General features: G+C 39.7%; 2 protein-coding genes across 3 annotated transcripts; both read left to right on the forward strand.

Moving 5' to 3' along the window:
• The first annotated feature begins 619 nt into the window (after positions 1–619).
• On the forward strand, positions 620–1,846 carry LOC109158502. The gene is made up of 3 exons (XM_019306420.1): positions 620–845; positions 924–1,159; positions 1,205–1,846. Exons 1-3 carry the CDS (start codon positions 620–622, stop codon positions 1,844–1,846), a joined length of 1,104 nt encoding a protein of 367 aa, XP_019161965.1.
• A 5,529-nt stretch (positions 1,847–7,375) lies between these two features.
• Positions 7,376–9,279, forward strand: LOC109158492. 2 transcript variants are annotated; one of them, XM_019306410.1, is made up of 4 exons: positions 7,376–7,763; positions 8,584–8,694; positions 8,772–8,972; positions 9,023–9,279. In XM_019306410.1, the coding sequence occupies exons 1-3, from the start codon at positions 7,491–7,493 to the stop codon at positions 8,925–8,927; spliced, it is 540 nt and encodes a 179-aa protein (XP_019161955.1). In that variant the 5' UTR covers positions 7,376–7,490; the 3' UTR covers positions 8,928–8,972; positions 9,023–9,279. The 2 variants fall into 2 exon arrangements, with proteins under 2 accessions (XP_019161955.1, XP_019161954.1); XM_019306409.1 differs by having other exon boundaries at positions 8,772–8,967; positions 9,013–9,279.
• The last annotated feature ends 12,094 nt before the right edge of the window (positions 9,280–21,373 follow it).

Raw genomic sequence — 21,373 nt, forward strand, 5'->3', positions numbered from 1 at the left:
CTGTCCAGTATACCCCTCTAGAGACACTCGTCGCGGCCTCGACCTTGGTTTGGACCTCCGCGCAGGAGTTTGAGGAGGCCAAGGGCTATGTTGGGTCTACGGCCGAGGTGCGCATGCCTTCCCCATCGGGGAACGTCACCGCGCCCCCGACACCCCTCTTCTTGGGGTCCACGTGTAGTCTCTGTACGTCGATTTTCGCTTCCCTATCCATCCCTTCGTCATATCCTTCCTTAAGCATTACGGCATCGCACCCGGGCAATTGGTTCCGAACGCCCATTACTTGCTTCTATTTGCCTTCTTGCTCCGCTGCCACACCATCCGTGTCCAGCCCTACATGGACCTCTTCCAGAGTTTGTTTCAAGTCACCTCGTCCTCCGGCTAGGCTAGTAAGGGATTCGTGGGTATAGCGGCCCGGGCGCGCATTAAAGTGTTTCATGACTTCAATCAGACCAACAGAGATTGGAAACCGCATTTTGTCTTTATCTCGGTCGGCGACCCTCGCCCGTTCCTAGCTTGGAACTACAGGTTTGTGCGTCACAGGGCCCCGCTTCAGACGACCTCCTTAGCCCGGGACATCCATGCCTTCCGTGGCGACCGGGGAGAGATTGTTATCGGCGAGATGATTACGGCAGAGAACATGCGTAGCCTGGGTTTTGTGTCGGATGGGCCGCTGCCGCCACGTATCCGTCCGCGCCTTTTGCGTACGTCCAAGTCGGATGCGCGTCCCTTGATCGACCTGTCAGATGATGAGCCGCCGGAGCACTCCTCGGGATCCTCGGACGAGGTTTTTGCCGAGCCCAGGTCCTCCGGGTCCACTATCGGCCCTTCACGTGCCTCTACTCGTGGTCTGTTCCCCCTCCTTCACTAGACCATCGCTTATATATATGACTTATGGATTAACCCTTGTTTGTTTCATTTCGCAGTGAGGCCCTCCAGTATGTCCACTTCGTTCCGTGAGCGCCTTGAGCGCGCTGTGGCGCGTGCCCCCGCTGCGAAGAGACAGAAAGTTGCTGCCCAGCCTAGCGCGTCCCCGCCGGGGGAGTTGCGGCCGCGGGCGAGTCGCCCCCCCGTACCGCCGCCCGTTCCTCTCCTACTGCCGCCTGCCGAGCACACGCGGAGCTTGCCTGCTATTGTTCGCGAGGCCCTCCGGACCCTTGAGGTATGTACTCCCCCTTGTGATTTTCCTCTGGTGCCCCTTTCACAGGGCTGGGCCATGTCCTCCGTGGCCCTTGTTGAGGATGAGCAGGGTCGCGCTCGCGAGCTGGTTCGAGCCTTGGAGGCCGAGACCAGGCGGGCCGACGAGGCGGTCAGACGTGATGCTGAGTCCTGGAAGGCCTTGGAGACGGAGAGGAGGAGGCACGCAGAGGAGCTTGGACAGGTCATCCCTTCCTACAGGAGGTCTGATGAGTTTGAGCGGGATGCTGAGGAGTACGTTCGCGGGCGTAGTGCCGATATAGTCGCCTCGTGGCTAGCTAGCGATGCTGGGAAGGAGACGATTGCGGACGAGAGTGCTGTAGCCTTCCAGGTGGGCCGGTATGCTATGCAGCAGGAGATCTACACCGCCCTTCGTCAGAAAGGAGATGCCTTCGACCCAGGAGTCCTAGTGTTGCCGACCGAGATGGAGAACCCCGAGCCAGTCAACCCTGCGTCGGGCTTCTCACTATCACCCCTTGATCGCGGTGATGAACCCGTGGAGCTGGTGGCCTCCTCGGGGGCTATTTCACCCACTCTGCTGAGCGTCCACGTCCCTGACTTGGATGAGGAGGCCGAGGGAGTGACCGTCGCCGTCGCGCCATCGGCCGAGCTGCCACTTGCTACCGCGCCGGGTTTGGATGAGCAGCCTTGATCATGCTCATTTTAGTTTATTTCCCTATTTTGTGTATCCGGGCATATATAAAGTGGAAGATAACGGTGCCACTAACAGCACCATTACCGTGTCCACAATACATGCTGGACACGGGCGATTGACCCTTATTCCTTTTTTTTTTTTTTTTTTTTTTTTTTTGTTAAAGAGAGAAAATGACAATTATAACCTTTTAATTGCAGGTAATTTGTCAAATTAATCCATCTATTATACACTTCACCATATTTGGTCTTTAAGTTATCAAGCTTGTGGCGGCCTCTCGGCCCGTAACAATGAAATTATTAACTTTTATGGTTAAATGTTTAAAATCTTAACTTTTTAAGGTTAATTTTTGTTAAATTGAAGCTTTCTTTTCTATAATAGAACCAATTTTGCAATTTAGAGAGTGTAGATAAGTAAATACTTATAGATGAATGATGTAAAAATTTCAAAAATAATCTTAAAAGTTAAGTTTTTGAACATTTAACCTTGAAAATTGACATTTTAATTAGGATTTTGACAATTCAAGTGAGGACCAAATTGGTGACACATATAATTAGGGAATTGAATTGACTATTTGGTTACAATTGGAGGACCAAAATTGCTAATTATCTCTAAAAAATACTTTTGATTTATAAAATTGTAGTGATTTGTAAATATAATTCTTTAGTTATATGATTACGGTGTTATAAATTTAATCTTTTAATTGTCTTATAAAGTAACTATTTTGACTCGCATTATCATGACAATTGTTAATTTTGTCTTAAACTTTTACAACACGTTTGGTTCACGAAATGAATTTTGAGGTAATAGGAATGCTATTCCATAAGGAATGGAATAGGCAAGGAATATAATAGGAATTGTATTCTATTGTTTGGTTCGCGGAAGGAATAGACTTTAGGAATTATATTACAGTGTTTGGTTGATTTAAGGAATAGAAATGAAATATGCTTTAAAAGACATAAATACCCTTATAAAAATATGTGATGGTGGCGATGGTGGCGGTGGTGGTGGTGGTGGTGGCGGTGGTGGTGATGGTGGTGGTGGCGGTGGTGGTGGTGCTGCTGGGGTGGTAGTGGTGGTGGTGGCGGTGGAAGTGGTGGGGGCGACGGCGGTGGTGGTGACGGTTGTGGCAGTGGTGGTGGGGGGCGGCGACGGTTGTGGCGGCGGTGGTGGTGGTGGTAGCGGTGGTGCTGCTGGGTGGTGGTTCTGGTGGCGGTGGTGGTGGCAGCGGCGGCGATGGTGGTGGTGGTGGTGGTGGCGGTGGCGGTGGTGGTAGTGGTGGTGCTGGGGTGGTAGTGGTGGTGGTGGCGGTGGCGGTGGCAGTGGTGGGGGCGCAGTGGTGGTGGTGACGGTGACGGTTGACGATGATGGTTGTGGCAGTGGTGGTGGTGGTGGCGGTGGTGCTGCTAGGTGGTGGTTCTGGTGGCGGTGGTGGTGATGGCGGCGGAGGCGGCGATGGTGGTGGTGGTGGTGGTGGCGGCGACGACGGTGGTGAAATAGGATAAATTTATATATAGGATAATAAAATTAGGTTAAAGAAAGGGGTAAAAAAGGAAATATATTCTAAAATCTATTCCTGAGCGTTCAGTAATAGGCTAATACCAGGGGGGCCCTAGTAATAGCTATTACCTTATTTGAGGTAATAGGCTATTACCAGGAATATTATTCCTGGTAATAGAAATGGTTACCAAACAACGGAATAGGCCTATTACTGGGAATGCTATGCCATTCCCGGCCTATTCCGTGAACCAAACGGGCCATTAATGTGTTATAGTTCTCGATGTTACCTTTACTTTCATACGAAATCAAAACACAATCGTTATGCTGTGGAATCGTGTTCACCTTGCAAGTTGGACAGAGTTTTATGTTTATAATTACTGAACTATATGTTCATAATTATAAAGTTATATATTTATAATTTTAGAACTTTATCTTCATAATTATTAAAGTTTATATTCACAATTACAGAATTCTATGTTCAGAATTACTGAACTATATATTCATAATTATAAAGCTATATATTCATAATTTTTGAACTTTATATTCACAATATAATTATTAAATCTCTATATTCATAATTACAGAACTATATGTTCATAATTATATTCACAACTCTATGTTCATAATTTTTAAACTATATATTCATAATTATGAACAGTTTTGGAACTGTGTCCACCTTGCAAAATGGACACAATTGCACAGCATAATTTGCCATCTTAACAGATGCAATATTTTAGACCGATCGAACTAATGACATAATCAAGAAATCAAGATAATCTTTCAAGGGATTATTAAAGATGACATCTTGCAACTACACGAGTCATCTTAATACCAATAAAAAGTGTACGAATCTCTAACACTTCTAATATATATATATATATATATATATATATATATATATATATATATATATATATATATATATATATATATATATAGATTTTGAATCCGCTGCACAATCCCAAGTCAGCCGAGCCCGTGAGCACACTCCTTGATCGTTGATTTAATTTTTTGACGATTCAGATTGATTACCACTTGGATCCCATTTTATATTGATTTTAGATGAAGAAGGATTTTTTTGTCCTTACACTATATTTATTACTTTCCATTTCATTTATTTCCATGTTTATAAATATTTGTAGCCTTATTTAAGCTCTCCTTAATCAATATTTCTCTCTCTTATCCATGGAAATTTATTGGTATGTTAAATACTCATAATTTTCATTCTTCCAAAAGGTTGAACCCTAACCCTAAGGGCTCCCCCACCCCGGCCTGACAGAACATTTGGGAGGATGTAAATCATGGTGACTCAACTGAACATGAACCACATAGGCTAGACCGGTGCTCACTGCGCACAAGGAGCCCCCCCTCACTTTGAGAGGTTGCTCCCACACTGCCGCTGGTGAGACTCGATCCGTCATTCTTCCAAAGTTTCACATCTATGACCAGTTGAGCTACCCATGCGGGCATACACATAATTTTCATTGATTTACATACAAATGTTTTCATATAACTAAATTTAATTTTCCTACAAGCAATATGGAACTATGCAAGTTCATTACGCACGGAAAAAAAAAATCATGTATTATCTACGTATAATAAAACAGATAATTTAGTACACCATGGTGTGCTGATTTTTTCATAAAATTATGCGTTTTGGTATGTGCGTTTCATGATACAGGCATGTACATGAATTGGTTTGTGTGTTACTAATTTCGGGCGTGTGCGAAACGTATCTAAAAGAAAACAAAAATATACGAATCTAATTTGGGTATCGGCATTTGAATTTTGAGTAGATAATCAGTGCGTAGTAAATATAGTATTTGGCTTGTTGTGTTTTTTTTGACACGGTTGCACAACATAATTTGCCATCTTAACAGATGCAATATTTTAGACCGATCGAACTAATGACATAATCAAGAAATCAAAATAATCTTGAAGGGATTATTAAAGATGACATCTTGCAACTACATGAGTCATCTTAATACCAATAAAAAGTGTACGAATCTCTAACACTTCTAATATATATATATATATATATATATATATATATATCCTTAACTACTGGAGAAGCTAATAGGTGTGCAGATTGAATGATCTCACTGCTTGAGATCTAGCATTTAAATATAATGTCTTTGAATCTTCATTGGATGGAGTTATATTCATACTTTTTGTTGATATTGTAGAAGTGATTTTTTTTTTTAAACGATTTATATGATTTCATATGAGATGTATTAAAAAAAAAAAAAAAGTTTGTTGAGCATCAATATCTGTCAAAGCATCAAGTTGTTAGACATTTGAAATTAAATATATGAAAGCAATTGATTGATTTGAATTAAGGAATTGTAATATCCAACAAAAGGTATGTAGGAGAATCTTAAACAACACCTAAGCTGGAAGGGCAATAATGTATGTGAAAAAGGCAGCTGCCAATTCAACAATTTGCATATCTGTCCTACCCTAAACACTTGAATTGAAGGAGTCTTCTTCCCTAAGCATCCCATTCGAAAGGGAAAACAAAATCCTCCTATACTTTATTTTAGATCTCTTTTGTCTACTTATACATAAATACTTACAAAATTTACAAGGATCGAGAAAAAACCCCAATTGAATTTATTTATTGTAGGAAATTTCTATGTTGCTGATAATATTCGGTATCAGCCTATCAGGGCTGTGTAATAGAAAAACTTAAATAACTATTTCTTTTAAGTGATGGAGAAATGTACAGCCACTACACAGGTGTATATTGAGTAAATCTTACCTTGTGATCCTAGGTGACAAAAGACTACGGAGGTAAACCGACTTAGATTGTCTATAGCTGATCGATTGAAACTAAAAAGACCAATAGACGACTAACCAACTTTTTTTTTTGTTTGTTTAGCTTCATGATTGATAACTGGCCATTTTATGAGAAAGCTCGCCGTAGCTGCCTGATCGATGATGCACCCTAACCAGTAAAAAGTTATATAAACCAAACTAAATTAATTATGACGAACTGACTCAAATCAAGAAGACTAATAAACAGCCACTTATGCTCATATATTAACTTTGTTTGGATTTATGTTACCTGTACTTGAACAAATAAATCTGTACCTACTAGTCTACTACTACCCCCAAGACCCACAATTCTACTACAATAATAATTCAACAAACCATCTGATCTCCAGGTGTTCAAAACTAGTAAAATTTGCAGGTTCTTCAAGGTGTCATAATCATGAATGCTTGCCTGCAGCAGCATACATATATTTAATACTCATAGTTATGATCAACAACCACCTTCAGATCATAACAACATTAGTGGTTGCATGAAGCTGCCTACTTACCTACTCAAGAAAATAGCTGTCTTACCAGAAAACCTTATAATCAATTCTGTTGGATATATAGATCATGTATGCATTTTGTTACAGCCCAGAATCTCATTATTAACACTAATTACCAATTGGCCAGTCCCTACCATAAGTGCGCTGACTGTTGGGACGGAGGATTAGTCTTTCGGCTATCGGCCGGAAGACAACCAATTGTTATACCATGGAACAGGATTCATATTGAATTGTGAACCCTGATACAAAAATTTTGCACATTCAGTTAACATATTCTGTACCTACAGTTAACAATTTCTGTACATGAAAATAAATAACTTGATAATTGCTGACACATAATATGATAGCTACATGTATAGAATGTGTCAACTATAGATACAAAATCTGACTTGATAATTGCTGACACATAATATGATAGCTACAAGTACAGAAACTATCAATTAAGGTACAGAATGTGTGAACTATAGATACAGAATCTAAAGATATTTTTAAACTAGAGTCTACAATACAAGGTAGACCTTGATTCATGGTATAATATGCTCACTAATTACTGTATCACATCTTTAATTTAAAAATTTGTTCAAGAAAAGGTGGAATCTGAATCTTTCTTCCCATAGGGCATTCCAGTCATTTCACATGAAAGGAGGAAAATTATAGGGAGTATTTTAAAGATGGTGGATGGCATTACTTTAAAGAAAGTCTAGGTTGATATTAGTGTTGTTATTAACTGGATCACAGGTCACATACAGACATCATCAATATTTGTAAAAGCATAAAAGGCAAGGAAAGGGGAAGTGTAGGAGAAGAAAGGGGAGGTTATAACAATGGCGTCGGCGACTCCGAAACAGATGATAGAGCCGCAGTCTTCGCCACAGTTGTTGTGCGTTAAGAGCTCCGCCGGGATCCTCAGCTTCGCCGCCGGGATGGCAAGTCCGATGGCCGACGACAGGGAGGAGGACATCACCAAATCCGCCCTCTCCGCCTTCCGCGCAAAGGAGGAAGAGATCGAGCGGCGCCGCCGAGAAGTTACGGAGAGAGTTCAGGCCCAACTTGGCCGCGTTGAAGAAGAAACTAAACGCTTAGCTGAAATCCGAGAGGTAAAAACTTAACACCATTTGCAAAAAAAATTTCATATCCCAACCGCAACCGACCTATTGAATTTCTTGATTTAAGCCGATCAACTATAAACAACCTATAATCATTTATCCTTGACGGCTAGGGTCACAAGGGGATTATTCCGTGCACAACTTCAATAGTGATTGTGGATTTCCTTTGTCATCTAAAAAAAATATCGACCCTAAATCTCAAGTTGGCTGAACAGTTAATTTGGTATTCGTAATGTTTTAAGTTGGACTTACTTGTGTAGTTACTTTGTCTAATCAATCATTATTGTATGGACCATGGTCCACACAACTTGTGTGGATCATATTTTGTCTACTGTAAAATAATGTACATTCAGTACAAAAATAATGTATATTGTATTTAGGAGATGTACATTATTTTTGTTCTGAGTGTACATTATATTGTATAATGTACATTCAATACAAAAATAATGTATATTTAGTATATTAAAAATGTACTTTTTGTTATGTTCCACATAACATTGTGTGGACCATGGTCCACACAATAATTTACCTTGTCTATTAACCTTTTTGATTTAAATATGTCAATTATAAGAAAACTAGGCAGATTTACCTCTTATCCTTTGTTGATTCGGGTTGCAAGGTCAGACTAGCTAGGGTCACAAGTAGGGCTTTACTCAGTAGCAAGCTTAAGCATGGGATGCTTAAAAATATGTTATGTACATGCAACATGTGCAGCTAGCAACATAATTTTAGTACAATTAAGGTTATGTTACTATGAACATGCATATATCATGATCTATCTAACAAACTTTTTGGTTCAATCATGGTCTAGGAACTTGAAGGATTTGTTGATCCGGTGGGGAAAGAAGTTGCGGTGGTGCGCAAGAGGATTGATCTGGTCAGTCGCGAATTGAAGCCGTTGGGACAGACCTGCCAAAGAAAGGTACGTACGTGTTCGGTCTCAACTAAAAGTTTAAACCGATACTGAAACTATAATGACGGGATTATTGGTATATGCAGGAAAGGGAATACAGAGAAGTTCTGGAGACGTTTAACACGAAGACGAAGGAGAAGGCACAGCTAATCACCAAACTAATGGAGTTAGTGACAGAAAGCGAAAAGCTGAGGATGAAGAAACTGGAGGATCTGAGCAAGAACTTAGATTCTCTACTCTAATTATATATGTTACATATATATATATATATATATATATATATATATATATATATATATATATATATATATATATATATATATATATATATATATAGAACTCTGATGATCTTTGAGTTGGTAACAGTTTGGTGATTTGCTGTGGTTTGTATCGGATTGTTCTTTCATTTGTATCATTACTTTAATTGATCCAGGATGTTTCTCGTTTTAAGTTTGGGAAAACGGGGTTCATTATTTGTGTCATTAACTGCGTTGGTTACGTTGGGTTTGGATTTGTTTGATTAGGTCTGATGATGTAAATGGGGATTTGTCAGCAAAAAAAAAAAGTTTATTAAATTACTATATTTTATGTTGTGACAATAATGTTTCTGTTTAAGGTATCTGGGTGCAGTTTTTGTTCATTAATGGCCAAACCAATATCCTGCAAATAATGGTTTTCGTAATTTAATTTAATGCTTTATTGTATTATACTTGAAGAATTAAGGGCATTCTCAATAATTCAATTTTAATTTTCTTTTTATATGTGGGCTCATAAAAAATACTATCTAATTTGCAGAAGTTACTTTTTTCTTCTCTACTATTTGCTTTTTTCCGCACAAAAATTTACAAAAAATTACTATTATGATTGCTCTAATAGGATAGATATCTTAAGATCAATATTGTCATATCATATTATACTTTTTTTATTTGGTATAAGATATACTTTCTCCTTAATTATAAGTTGTGTATTCAAATTTCCAAATATTAAATGATTTGTAAAAGATATACTTTTCAATTGTCCTATGCTTCCAAGGATAGTGCTTAGAAGAAAAATAAAGAAGAGGGAGAAATGGAGAATAGAGGGCAGATCAGAGAATTGCAATTAGAGGGTAGACAAAGACAAGTCAAGCCCAACTCACTTGTATAAATAGGCTGCCCCAGAGGGTAGGGTGGGATGGGGCCGGGCCAGGACCGGGGTATTTTTTATTTTTGGGAAAATTGTAAAAAATGTCTCTCTATAATATGTCAATTATCAATGTCACCCCTGAATTATGAGTGGTGTAAATGTTGCCCCTCAATTATCAAAATGGTGTACATATAGCCCCTCCCGTAACGGACATGTGGTTCCCCGTTAGTGTACGACACTGTTAATTTGGAGTAAATATGTAATTTAGTTATTTTTTTCCTCCCTCGATTCAAAGTACAGCGATGGACAGCGGTGGGGAACCACGGGTCCATTACGGCAGGGGCTATATGTGCGTCATTTTGATAATTGAAGGGCAACATTTACACCACTCATAATTCAGGGGTGATATTGATAATTGACATATTATAGAGGGGCAGTTTTTACAATTTTCCCTTTATTTTTTATTTCCTGAAGCTTACACTGTATTTCTATGATAGTTTGGAGCTTGCACATGCATGGTAAATCAATGGCCTAAACCCCCCTTATTGAGTAATCTTGCTTCGCCCATTCTAATATGTGTAGTATTAGTATTGTATCCTGAGTTCATTACCAAACACTTTATGGTATCATAATATCTATGCAAATTCGGTGCCTAAAGCAACCCTCAAAATGACAATTATAGGGGCGCGTTCAAGAACGGTTATCCAGGAGAGAACTCAGAACTAATTACAGTCGTCCACGTCATGTCCAAATTTAACGAATCAGATGTAATTAAAAAAAAAACGATGTGGTAGTATTTTTGTAAATAACTCGAACTTTGATGCAAGTAACATGTGTTAAAAGTGCAAGTAACTAGTGCAAGTGAGCCAGTAAAAAGTGCAAGTAAAATCACTTAAAAGTACAACCATTTTCACTAAATAGTGCAAGTAATTTACCATTATAACATTGGTGCACCTAATGATAACGTCTTTCACATTAGTGCACTTAATGATAATGATTGGTGCAACAAATGAACACATTAGGTGAACTTAATATTGATGCTCAGTGAACATTATTTGTTGCACTTTTAATACATTTAACTTGCACTTAGAAGCACCATATGAAACTGTTGCTTGCACTTTTAACACAATTTACTTGCACATCAAAGTTCAATTATTTACAAATGGCATCGCATTAAAAAAAAAAAAAAACTGCGTTTCTGATATGTTAGATCTGGACACGTGAACGGCTGTGATTGGTTCTTAGTTCCCTCTTGGGCACTTGGTTCTCACCTGATCCGTCTCATATATATATATATATATATACATGAGAGAGACAGAATAATTATTGTACGTTGAAGTCACTAGGAGTTTTTTAGAACAACACGAATTATATTAAGTCATGAGAAAGAGCATTACAGATGAAAGAAGGAAGTGAGTGAGACCACTCCTTACGTTCAGGCATAGAAAGGAACTCCCTTGCTAAGAGGTGGGCCGTCTAATTCGCAGAATGTTTCACAAAAGAGATACAACCGTGAGGAAAAGTGCTCGTCGAATCTTTTACATCAGCTAAAAGAAGGTTAAAAGAAGAGACATCTGCTAGAGAAGTAATGTCCTGAACCGCCAACAGAGAGTCAGTTCCGACTTGCAGGAACTCGAGATTATATCTTTTAGACAAGCTGAGAGCCTCCTTGATCGCTAGTGCTTCTGCTTCTCTAGGAGAAAAAGCACCAATCCACAGGCAGTAGACTGCAGTAAGGCACCTGCCATGATTATCACGAAGAACCCATCCCAGGCCCCTCTTGCCGAAGTCGACATCTAGCGCGGCATCAACATTAAGTTTTGACCATCCCGGCTTTGGTTTTGTCCATTTTGTTGTATCCGGAGTCTGCCGTTGAACCAGTTTTTCAACCGTCTCTGTGCATTCTTCCCAGTCCTTCACAAAGCTCTTGACCTCTCGACTATGGCCCTGGCAGAGGTGGATAGATTCCTTCACACCCTGTCATTCCTCGCCCGCCAGATATTCCAGCAGATAACAACAAACAAGCGAATCTGTGAGGGCTGAATGAAACCGAATATCTGGGAAAACCATTATCAACAGTTTTGCAATTGGTCCTTGTCCTGCAACAGGCCAAACATGCTCCAGCATTGACACGCTATTCTGCAGTAGGCTAAGAGGTGGAAGGCAGATTCTTCAGCTTCAAGGCACAGGGGGCATTGAGAAGCGCAGTCAATTCTCCTGAGTGTTGAGAAAAGAGTTGACCGTTGCATTTTGGAGATAAGGGTAAGGTGAGGTGGTAACCATAGGATTAACAACATCTAGGATCCACTTATCGTGCCAGATTCGAACAGAGTGCCCATTGCCAATTCTCCAACAACTGTTTTGGTGAATGATATCTTTTGTCTGAAGAATACTAGACCACACAAATGACGGGTTACCACCTTTACTAGCATAAACAAAGTGGGAGTCTGGAAAGTACTTAGCTTTCATGATTCTTGTAGCAAGGAAGGAGGGGTGTTTGATCAACCTCCATGCTTGTTTTGTGAGCATTGCCATATTGAAATCTTTGAGCCTTCGAAACCCCTCCCATACCAGAATGAATAGATAAGGAGAAAGGGGGTCTCCTTGTTTAAGCCTCCGTTGTAGAATGATTGGACCAAGATCATCCCCCTCCCTTTGAAGCCATCAGGTCCCGTCGATTTATCCGGGTGCATCCCGATGATAGCCCTTTATCAAGAAAGGGAGCAGTAAGGAGTAACAAACAGCAGAGAAGAAAGAACATTGTTACATTAATTAGTTCTCATTACAGAAGAGGTGAAACTCTATATACTACTCTGCTTGGAAGAAGGGAGAAAACTGTTCTTATCTAACCACTATAACTAACTTTACTTAACAGAATATAAAGAATCAAAGAGTCAGCTAATGTTGACAGTTGGAGATGATGATTTGGCTGATGATTTCTTGCTATCTGTTGACACCCACCCCCCCCCCGCAAGCTGGAGTGTACAAAGATTGTAGTCCCAGCTTGGAGATGAGACTGCAAAATATGCCAACATAAAGGGGTTTTGTGAACACATCTGCTAGCTAGTTGGAGGTGGTGACATGCAATAATCTTAACACTTGTTTCTGCAACTTTTCTCTTACAAGATGACAGTCTATTTCAATATGCTTTGTTCTCTCATGGAAGACTGGATTCTCAGCTATTGCAATGGCTGATTTGCTATCACAATATAACATGGCTGGAGAATTAACAGTCACTTCTAGATCCTGTAGCAGATATACTAACCACTGTATTTCACAAGCTGTTGAGGCAAGTGCTCTATATTCAGCTTCAAATGAGCTTCTGGATATGGTATGTTGCTTCTTTGATTTCCAAGAAACCAAGGTATTATCAAGGAATATGCAGAAGCCAGTGACAGATCTTCTAGTATCTGGACATGCAGCCCAGTCAGAATCAGAGAATCCTTTGATTAACAGGGTTGATGAAGCTGAGAAGAATAAGCTTGGGCCAGGAGCTCCTTTGACATATCTGAGTACCCTGTGTGCTGCTTGTAGATGTTCATCAGTGGGACAATCTAGAAACTGAGATAGTTGTTGTGTAGCATAGGCTATATCAGGTCTTGTGATTGTGAGATATAATAGTTTCCCTACCAGCCTTCTGTATTGAGTAATGTCTTCTAAAGTGTTTCCAGTAGTTCTGCTAAGTCTGGATGAATGTACCATAGGGGTTTTGGCAGGTTTACATTGTAAGAAACCAGTTTCTTCAAGTAATTCCAAAGTATACTTTCTTTGAGTTACATGAATCCCTTTACTGCTTCTAGCTACCTCTAAGCCCCAAAAAAACTTTAAAGGACCTAAGTCCTTGATATGAAAAACATTGTCTAAATGCCTTTTGATATGTTGTACCTGACTTATATCTGAACTAGCAACTACTACATCATCAACAAATACAAGTAGTGCTATGAATTCATTACCTTTGCCTCTGGTGAATAATGAGGAGTCAGATATAGCCTGCATGAACCCCATGCTTAGCAATTCTTGAGTAAGCTTGACATTCCACTGTCTGCTAGCTTGCTTTAGTCCATAAAGGGACTTGATTAGTTTGCACACTTGGCCAGGTTTGGAGGGTGTAAATCCAGAAGGTAGTGTCATGTATACTTCTTCATTTAGATCCCCATGTAGGAAATCATTGTTCACTTCAAGTTGGCGAAGTGTCCACCCCTTGATTGCAGCCACAGCAAGTAGCACTCTGATTGTGGTTATTTTTGCCACAGGGCTGAATGTTTATAGATAATCCAAACCAGGTGTTTGTGTATATCCTTTGGCCACAAGTCTGGCTTTATGCCTTTCAATTGTTCCATCTACTTTCAGTTTGGTTTTGAAAACCCATTTGAAACCTATAGGTACCTTGGAGGGAGGAAGATCAGTGAGAAGCCAAGTGTTGTTAGCCTCCAATGCACTGATTCCTGATTCCATGGCCCTTTTCCAATATTCCTGCTTGATTGCCTCATTGTAGGTCTTTGGTTCCTTGGCACTTAGAGCATTTACAGCAAAGACCTTGTATGACTGTGAGAGACTCTCATAAGAGAGAAACTTTGAGATGTCATGTGGAGATGTTATGCTTATGGCACTTTGACAGGCATAGTCTCCAAGATAAGCAGACTTATTTCTTACTCTTGTAGATTTTCTCAGTTCTGGCACTGGTGTTGTTGGTGACTCAGTGTCAATGAGACCAATATCTTGAGAAACAAGAGGATCTGATTCTTGTGGACCATCTTCAGTCTCAGGAGAATCCTGAGTAATAGGCAAGGCAGTGTCTTCATCACATGGTAAACATGACACCCCTTCTAATGGCAGAACCAGACTGGGAGTTTGAGTGACTTGAGTGTTCTGAAAAGGAAAAATGTTTTCATAAAAGGAAACATCTCTTGATAAGAATACCTCTTTGGTGTTGAAGTCCAGAAGTTTGTACCCCTTCACACCATTTGCAAAGCCCAAAAAACACATTTCCTAGCTCTTAGGGAGAACTTATTTCTCAAACAGCTAGGGATTGTGGCAAATGCTAGGCATCCAAATACTTTAATGCGTTGGTATTATGGGGCTTTCTCAAATAAGATCTGATATGGGATTTGGTTCCCTAAAGCTGCTGAAGGGAGTCTGTTTATCAAATAAACAGCATGCAACATGCAGTCACCCCAGAACTCTTCAAGTAGTCTAGCTTGAAACCTTAAGGCTCTTGCCACAGATAGTATATGTCCATGCTTTCTTTCCACAACACTGTTCTGCCGAGGAGTATAAACACAAGACCTTTGGTGAATGATTCCTTTCTTCTGATAATATTCTTCCATGAGAAACTCTTTTCCATTGTCAGACCTTATGCACTTAATTCCTTTCCCAAACTGTGTTTTGATTAGTTCACAGAAATTTTGAATAATTTGCCTTACTTCCTTTTTGTTTCTCATCAGATAGGTCCAGGTGGCTCTGCTGTGATCATCAACTATGGTTAAGAAGTATTTATGTCCATAGATAGTAGAAACATGAAAGGGACCCCATAATGTGAATAAGATCAAAACATTGACTTGCAACAGATGGACTAGATTGAAAATGTAACCTTCTTTGTTTGTCCATATGGCAATATTCACAGACAGTAGGCTTATCATTAAAAATACTAACATCTAAGGAATGAAGTGCTTTTATTTTTCCTTCAGAAGCATGCCCTAACCTAGCATGCCAGAAGCTATAAGAATTCACAGTTGGAAAAATAGCAGGTATATTCTGAACAAAAACAGGAAATGTGAGGTGATAGAGGCCCTTCTCCAGCTTAGCTATACCAATCATCTTCCCATGGTATTGATCCTGTATAATGCACTGGTCAGAATGGAGTAGAGTACTACAATTTGATCCCTTCACAAGTTCTCCCAAAGATATAAGATTATACTGAAATATGGGAACACACAGAACATTCCTCAATATCAAATCAGTAGATAGATGGACATTTCCTATGTGAGACACCTCTACATGGTGTCCATTTGGTAGATCCACATGAATCCCTTGTACCTTCTTAGATGTATGAAGTAAATGTACATTACACACAATATGGTGTGTAGCACCACTATCAATAATCCATTATGATTCAGACTTAGCAGTCTTACGTTCATGATGAGCATTTGGAATGAAGTTGGCAGCCATGGTGTTGACCTGGGGGTTAAGATCAAAAGGAGTGTTGGCCTTCAGCCTTTATCTTTTCATTGTGCATGAATTCAAGAAACCTCCTGCAATCTTCCTGAGTGAAAGAAAGAGTGGCTTCTGAGTTGCTGTTTTCCTGAACAGACCCTTGCACTTGATTGGCTGAGCCCATCCCCTTGCTTCTTGACTTCCAACTGGGTGGGTAGCCATGCTTCTTGTAACACTTATCAACTGTGTGTCCTGTATATCCACAATAACTGCATACAGGTCTTTGTTTCTGGTTAGGGAAAGATTTTTTGCCACTGTTGTCTGCCTTTGTGAAAAAAGGCATTTGCACTTGTCATATTGTCTCCTAGAGTGGTGGTTTCAATATCCAGTTGCCTTTCTTGTTGTGAGACCATGGAGAAAGCCTTATTAACGTCAGGAAGGGGCTTCATTAACATGATCTGCCTTTTTGTACTTGTGTAATTATCATTCAAACCAGTCATAAATGCAATAGCATGTCATTTTGCAGATGAACCAGCACTTTCTCAGACAAATAAGTTCCACATGCACAATTGGGGGAGCATTCACAGCTAGGAATGGGTCTTAGAACCAGCATCTCATCCCATAATAACTTCAATTGTGTAAAGTATTCAGTTATTGTGGAATTACCTTGCCTTTCATGATGGATTTGAGATTGAATTTCAGCAACTCTGAAAACATCCTGCTGACTGAATCTCTTCCTCAGGTCTTTCCACACCCCTTCGGTTGTGTTGATCCAGAGAACACTTCCAGCTTTGGTAGGAGACAAGGCTCTCAATATCCAGGAGAGCATCATTGTATTATAACGATCCCAGTAATAGAATTTGGGATCCATCTTGCTGGGTGCATGCACAAGCCCTTCAACAAACACCATTTTGTTCTTGGACCTCAATGCCATTTCCATCGCTCTTGCCCAAGAGTGATAGTTTGATATCCCCTCTAACTGAGCCGTCACTAATTACAGGGTAGGACTCTCGTTGGCATGAAGATGGAGAGGATCTGTCTGATCGTTCGGATCGAAGTTTCTGCTGGACTGATTTTGATTTGAGCTGGTGCTAGGGTTTTGATTTGAAGCTGGGTCTGGAGTTGGTGGGAGAGAAGCTCCTTGTTGAGCCATATTCACAGCTGGTGGTCGCCAAGCCATTGTGGCTCTGATACCATATCAAGAAAGGGAGCAGTAAGGAGTAACAAACAGCAGAGAAGAAAGAACACTGTTACATTGATTAGTTCTCATTACAGAAGAGGTGAAACTCTATATACTACTCTGCTTGGAAGAAGGGTGAAAACTGTTCTTATCTAACCACTATAACTAACTCTACTTAACAGAATATAAAGAATCAAAGAGTCAGTTAATGTTGACAGTTGGAGATGATGATTTGGCTGATGATTTCTTGTTATCTGTTGACACCCTTTTAACCTCTTCCTGACTTGCACGCCTGACTAGTGTTGCGTTTTGAACTTCAGATATACTGGACGTGATACATTCTAGTACTGGTTCCATATCACCCTGAGAGGAAGTGAACAGATTCTTAAAGTAAGTTACCATAAGATTATCAAGGTCTGGACCCCTCTCACACCATACACCATTGCCACCCATAAGTTTAGGGATGTGGTTGTTGCTTTTCCTACGTTGACAAGTCTTGTGGAAGAAACTCGAGTTTACATCACCATCTTTGAAACAGTGAACCTTAGCCCTTTGTTTCCAGAAAGTATGTTGTTGGTTTAGTAAGCACATATAATTCCTTTGAGCTTTAGTGTAATCAGCCAAACCGTAAGAGTCAACTCTATCACTGATAGAGTCCATCTGCTTTGCCCAGTAATCAATCTTTGGTTGAAAATTTCTATTCACCTTCCTTCCCCACTCCCATATAGCTTTGCTACAAGTGTCCAGCCGAATAAGTAAATGTAGACCATTCGACTGCTCCCAACAGGTCGTAACTATCTCTCTACAATGACTCTCTTTTAGCCAAATATTTTCAAACTTGAATTTATTTCTTCTTTGACGGCGATCAGTAGGGATGGTACATAGGAACATTGGTAGGTGGTCACTGGAAGGAACAGTAATAGACCTGGCTTTAGCATCTCCAAATCGCTCAAACCAAGCGTCATTGACCAGAATCCTATCTAGTTTTTCCTGAATCCAGTTTGGAGTACCCCTTGATTTTTCCCAAGTGCACTGGCATCCTTCAAAGTCCAAGCCCCTAAGGCCGCTGCTTTCAATGGCTTCGTTAAAGCATCTGATTAACCACTAAGGGTGCGGGTGAGTCCCTTTTTTTTTCTTTTTTTTTTTTTTCTCGGAGGGGCTGCGAATGTCATTGAAATCACCCATTAACACCCATGGGAGAGAGGTTAGTGTAGTGAGGTGACGCAGCCTTTGCCAGGATTCCCACCTTCTATTACACTTAGGGTTCCCATAAAAGCTTGTAAATCTCCATGATTCAAGGCTTGTTTCCATGGTTATCGTGGCATCAATATGATGCCTAGAGAAGCCCAAAATACTGACTCTGGAGACCTCATTCCACAACATAGCAAGGCCTCCACTATGGCCCAAGCTATCGACCGTGAATAGCCTAAGATAGGCTTATTTCCATGGTTATCGTAGCATCAATATGATGCCTAGAGAAGCCCAAAATACTGACTTTGGAGACCTCATTCCACAACATAGCAAGACCTCCACTATGGCCCAAGCTATCGACCGTGAATAGCCTAAGATAGCTCACTTTATTCTTAATAGCCTGAAGCTTAAAGTTATTTGAAAGAGTTTCCATGAGAAAAACCACCTTTGGCCTCTTAGAGTGGATCAAGTCCACTAAAACTTGAACTATCTCTGGGTTGCCAAGCTCACGACAGTTCCAGGCTAAGAAACCCATTGTGATAGGCGAGCCTGTCTAGTAGAACCCCGCTTCTAAAACATTTTTTGGCCCAACATCATTGCAGCCATCTTCCTCAACAACCATAAATTCCTCAGTAATATTGATGCAATCACTCGACCCATCAATTTCTTGCCCCCCCCCCCCCCCCCCTCTTACGATTCTGTTCACTCATGAGAATATCCAAAATAGAGGAGTGGGGTAGGATATTTGAAATACAATTGACATTTAACACATTAATGTTGTCAGGTTGCAAATTAATTACTTCTAACCTCTACATGCTCACGTCTTTGCCCTCTGGTCAAAGACCGTTGAGTAAAACATAGTACCATGTTCTGATTGTCCTCTACCTTCCTCGTACCTTGGGATTCTCTCATCGTGCTCCGGATAGTTTCCTTCACCGAGACCCTCCTCTAGCGCCGGCATAAGGCAGGATGGTAGTTTGGAGCGAAGTCACCTGTTGGCCTGGATGGTGGTGCTTCACCTCGTGGCTCTCAAGTCAGGAGCATATAGCTTCACAAAAGTATCATCGTCGATAGAAAGTTGATGGGGGCAGTACTTCTCGGCATGACCTAATCTTCCACAGATGAAATAAAACGTTGGTAGGTGTTCATACTTGCATTCCAGGTCCGGCCATAGACTCTCTCCATTTGGTTGCTTAATCTTCACTCCCCTCCTCAGCGATTTGTTAACCTCTATGATTACTCTTATGCGTATGAATGCATTCCAGGTTACATCAAAGTTAGAAATATCTACTTTGACAAAACTCCCCAGATTTGCTCCGATTATCTCCGCCATTTTCATGTTTGTGAGGGCACGAGGTATCTTGTGAATCTGGATCCAAAACTCAACTTTGTCCAGTTTGACATCATAGGGGGAAGTGTTGTTACCAAGCTTTTGGAGTATAAGCAAGCTTTGATTGTACCACCATTGTGACAACCTAAAATATTTTCCTCCAAATTCCTATTTTATAAAGTTTCAAAATAAAATTATTTTTACTCCTACAATGATCTGCCAAATGGGTGTACAAATAAACTATTTTAAACTCTTTATTCCAAAATAATTTTGTACCAAATATTTATATATTTGTTTATGGTATTAGAAGCCCTATTTAAGAAATATATTTATGTTCCAAAACTTTGACCCAAAAGTCTATCTAAGAGGAACCTCAGAGAAACCTGTGAATCTGATAGAATTGTTTTTAACGCGAAAATGATTTTAAAAATAACCCAACCTATTCCTATATTTATTATATCAAATTTTTACCTAAACTTGACCCAACTTTTGACCCAAAATTATAATCCAAGGTTTAAAGTCAAATTCCCATTTTGCCCTTCTATCTAGCTGTGTATTTCAGTGTCAAATCCCCTAGTGTTATAATAATAATATTATTATAATTGTTAAACCAAGAGTTAATTAGTTTGATAATTAAATAATTATGTTGTTAATTAAATTAAGTAGTGGGTGGTGTGTATGCAGTATGTTGTAGAAATGGGATTACTACATGGAGTACATGGGGCATACATTCATAATTTTTAACTTTGTTATTATTTCTCCTTTGCTATAAATAGTGTGCATCACACAAGCATTAATTGTGCAATAACGATTATCTTCTCCTATTCCTCTCTTTCTCTCTTAATTATATATATATATATATATATATATATATATATATATATATATATATATATATATATATATATATATATATATATATGTATATATATATATATATATATATGTATATATATATATATATATATGTATATATATATATGTATATATATGTATATATATATATATTTATTTATATTTATATACATATATAAATACATAGATATATTATATTTAATATATCTAACATTTGGTATCAGAGGTAGTCAACCTTTCAACCCCGAGATATTGTTCGTAGTGAAATATGGCTGCAAATTTCTGTATGTTCGGGTCCCAAATTGGACGGGAAACTCAATTACAATTATTGGCAAATTATGATGTCCACACATTTGAAAGATCAAAATCTTTGGAGCTTTGTTGATCCCGGTCTACCCGAAGGAGCTGATGCAGCCCAAACACGGCGAGATCAGTTGGCCTTGGGATAGATTCACCAAGGTGTTCATTACTCCATTTTTGGGCAATTAGCTCATGCTCAAACAGCAAAACAAGCTTGGGACATCTTAAAGGTGTCGATCGGGCACAGAAGTCTAAGTTGCAGTCGTTGAGAAACTTGTACGACAATTGTGAGATGACCTCTACAGAAACAGTAGACGCGTATTTCACTCGTCTTATTGATATGGTGACTAAGATGAGGTTATACGGAGATACGATTGAAGATGGTGCGTGGTTGAAAAAGTTCTACGAACTATGCCGATGAAGTATGACCATGTGGTGGCTTCAATCACAGAGTCACACAAAACCGAGCTCTTATCAATTGCAGAGCTGAAAGGTATGGTAGAAAGTCATATTGACAGGATTGCGTCAATGTCGGAACCACTAGTAGAAGAAGC

This window comes from Ipomoea nil, unplaced genomic scaffold (assembly GCF_001879475.1).
Source record: "Ipomoea nil cultivar Tokyo-kokei standard unplaced genomic scaffold, Asagao_1.1 scaffold2821, whole genome shotgun sequence".
In the NCBI taxonomy this organism is placed as follows: Eukaryota; Viridiplantae; Streptophyta; class Magnoliopsida; order Solanales; family Convolvulaceae; genus Ipomoea; species Ipomoea nil.

Bases quoted from the DNA above. Each gene is read 5' to 3' on its own strand.
- LOC109158492 (XM_019306410.1), top strand. From the start codon at position 7,491: ATGGCGTCGGCGACTCCGAAACAGATGATAGAGCCGCAGTCTTCGCCA. The intron at 7,764-8,583 runs GTAAAAACTTAA...ATCATGGTCTAG, and splicing joins GCTTAGCTGAAATCCGAGAG to GAACTTGAAGGATTTGTTGA. The intron at 8,695-8,771 runs GTACGTACGTGT...TGGTATATGCAG, and splicing joins GACAGACCTGCCAAAGAAAG to GAAAGGGAATACAGAGAAGT.
- LOC109158502 (XM_019306420.1), top strand. From the start codon at position 620: ATGATTACGGCAGAGAACATGCGTAGCCTGGGTTTTGTGTCGGATGGG. The intron at 846-923 runs GTCTGTTCCCCC...TTCATTTCGCAG, and splicing joins TTCACGTGCCTCTACTCGTG to TGAGGCCCTCCAGTATGTCC. The intron at 1,160-1,204 runs GTATGTACTCCC...CCCCTTTCACAG, and splicing joins AGGCCCTCCGGACCCTTGAG to GGCTGGGCCATGTCCTCCGT.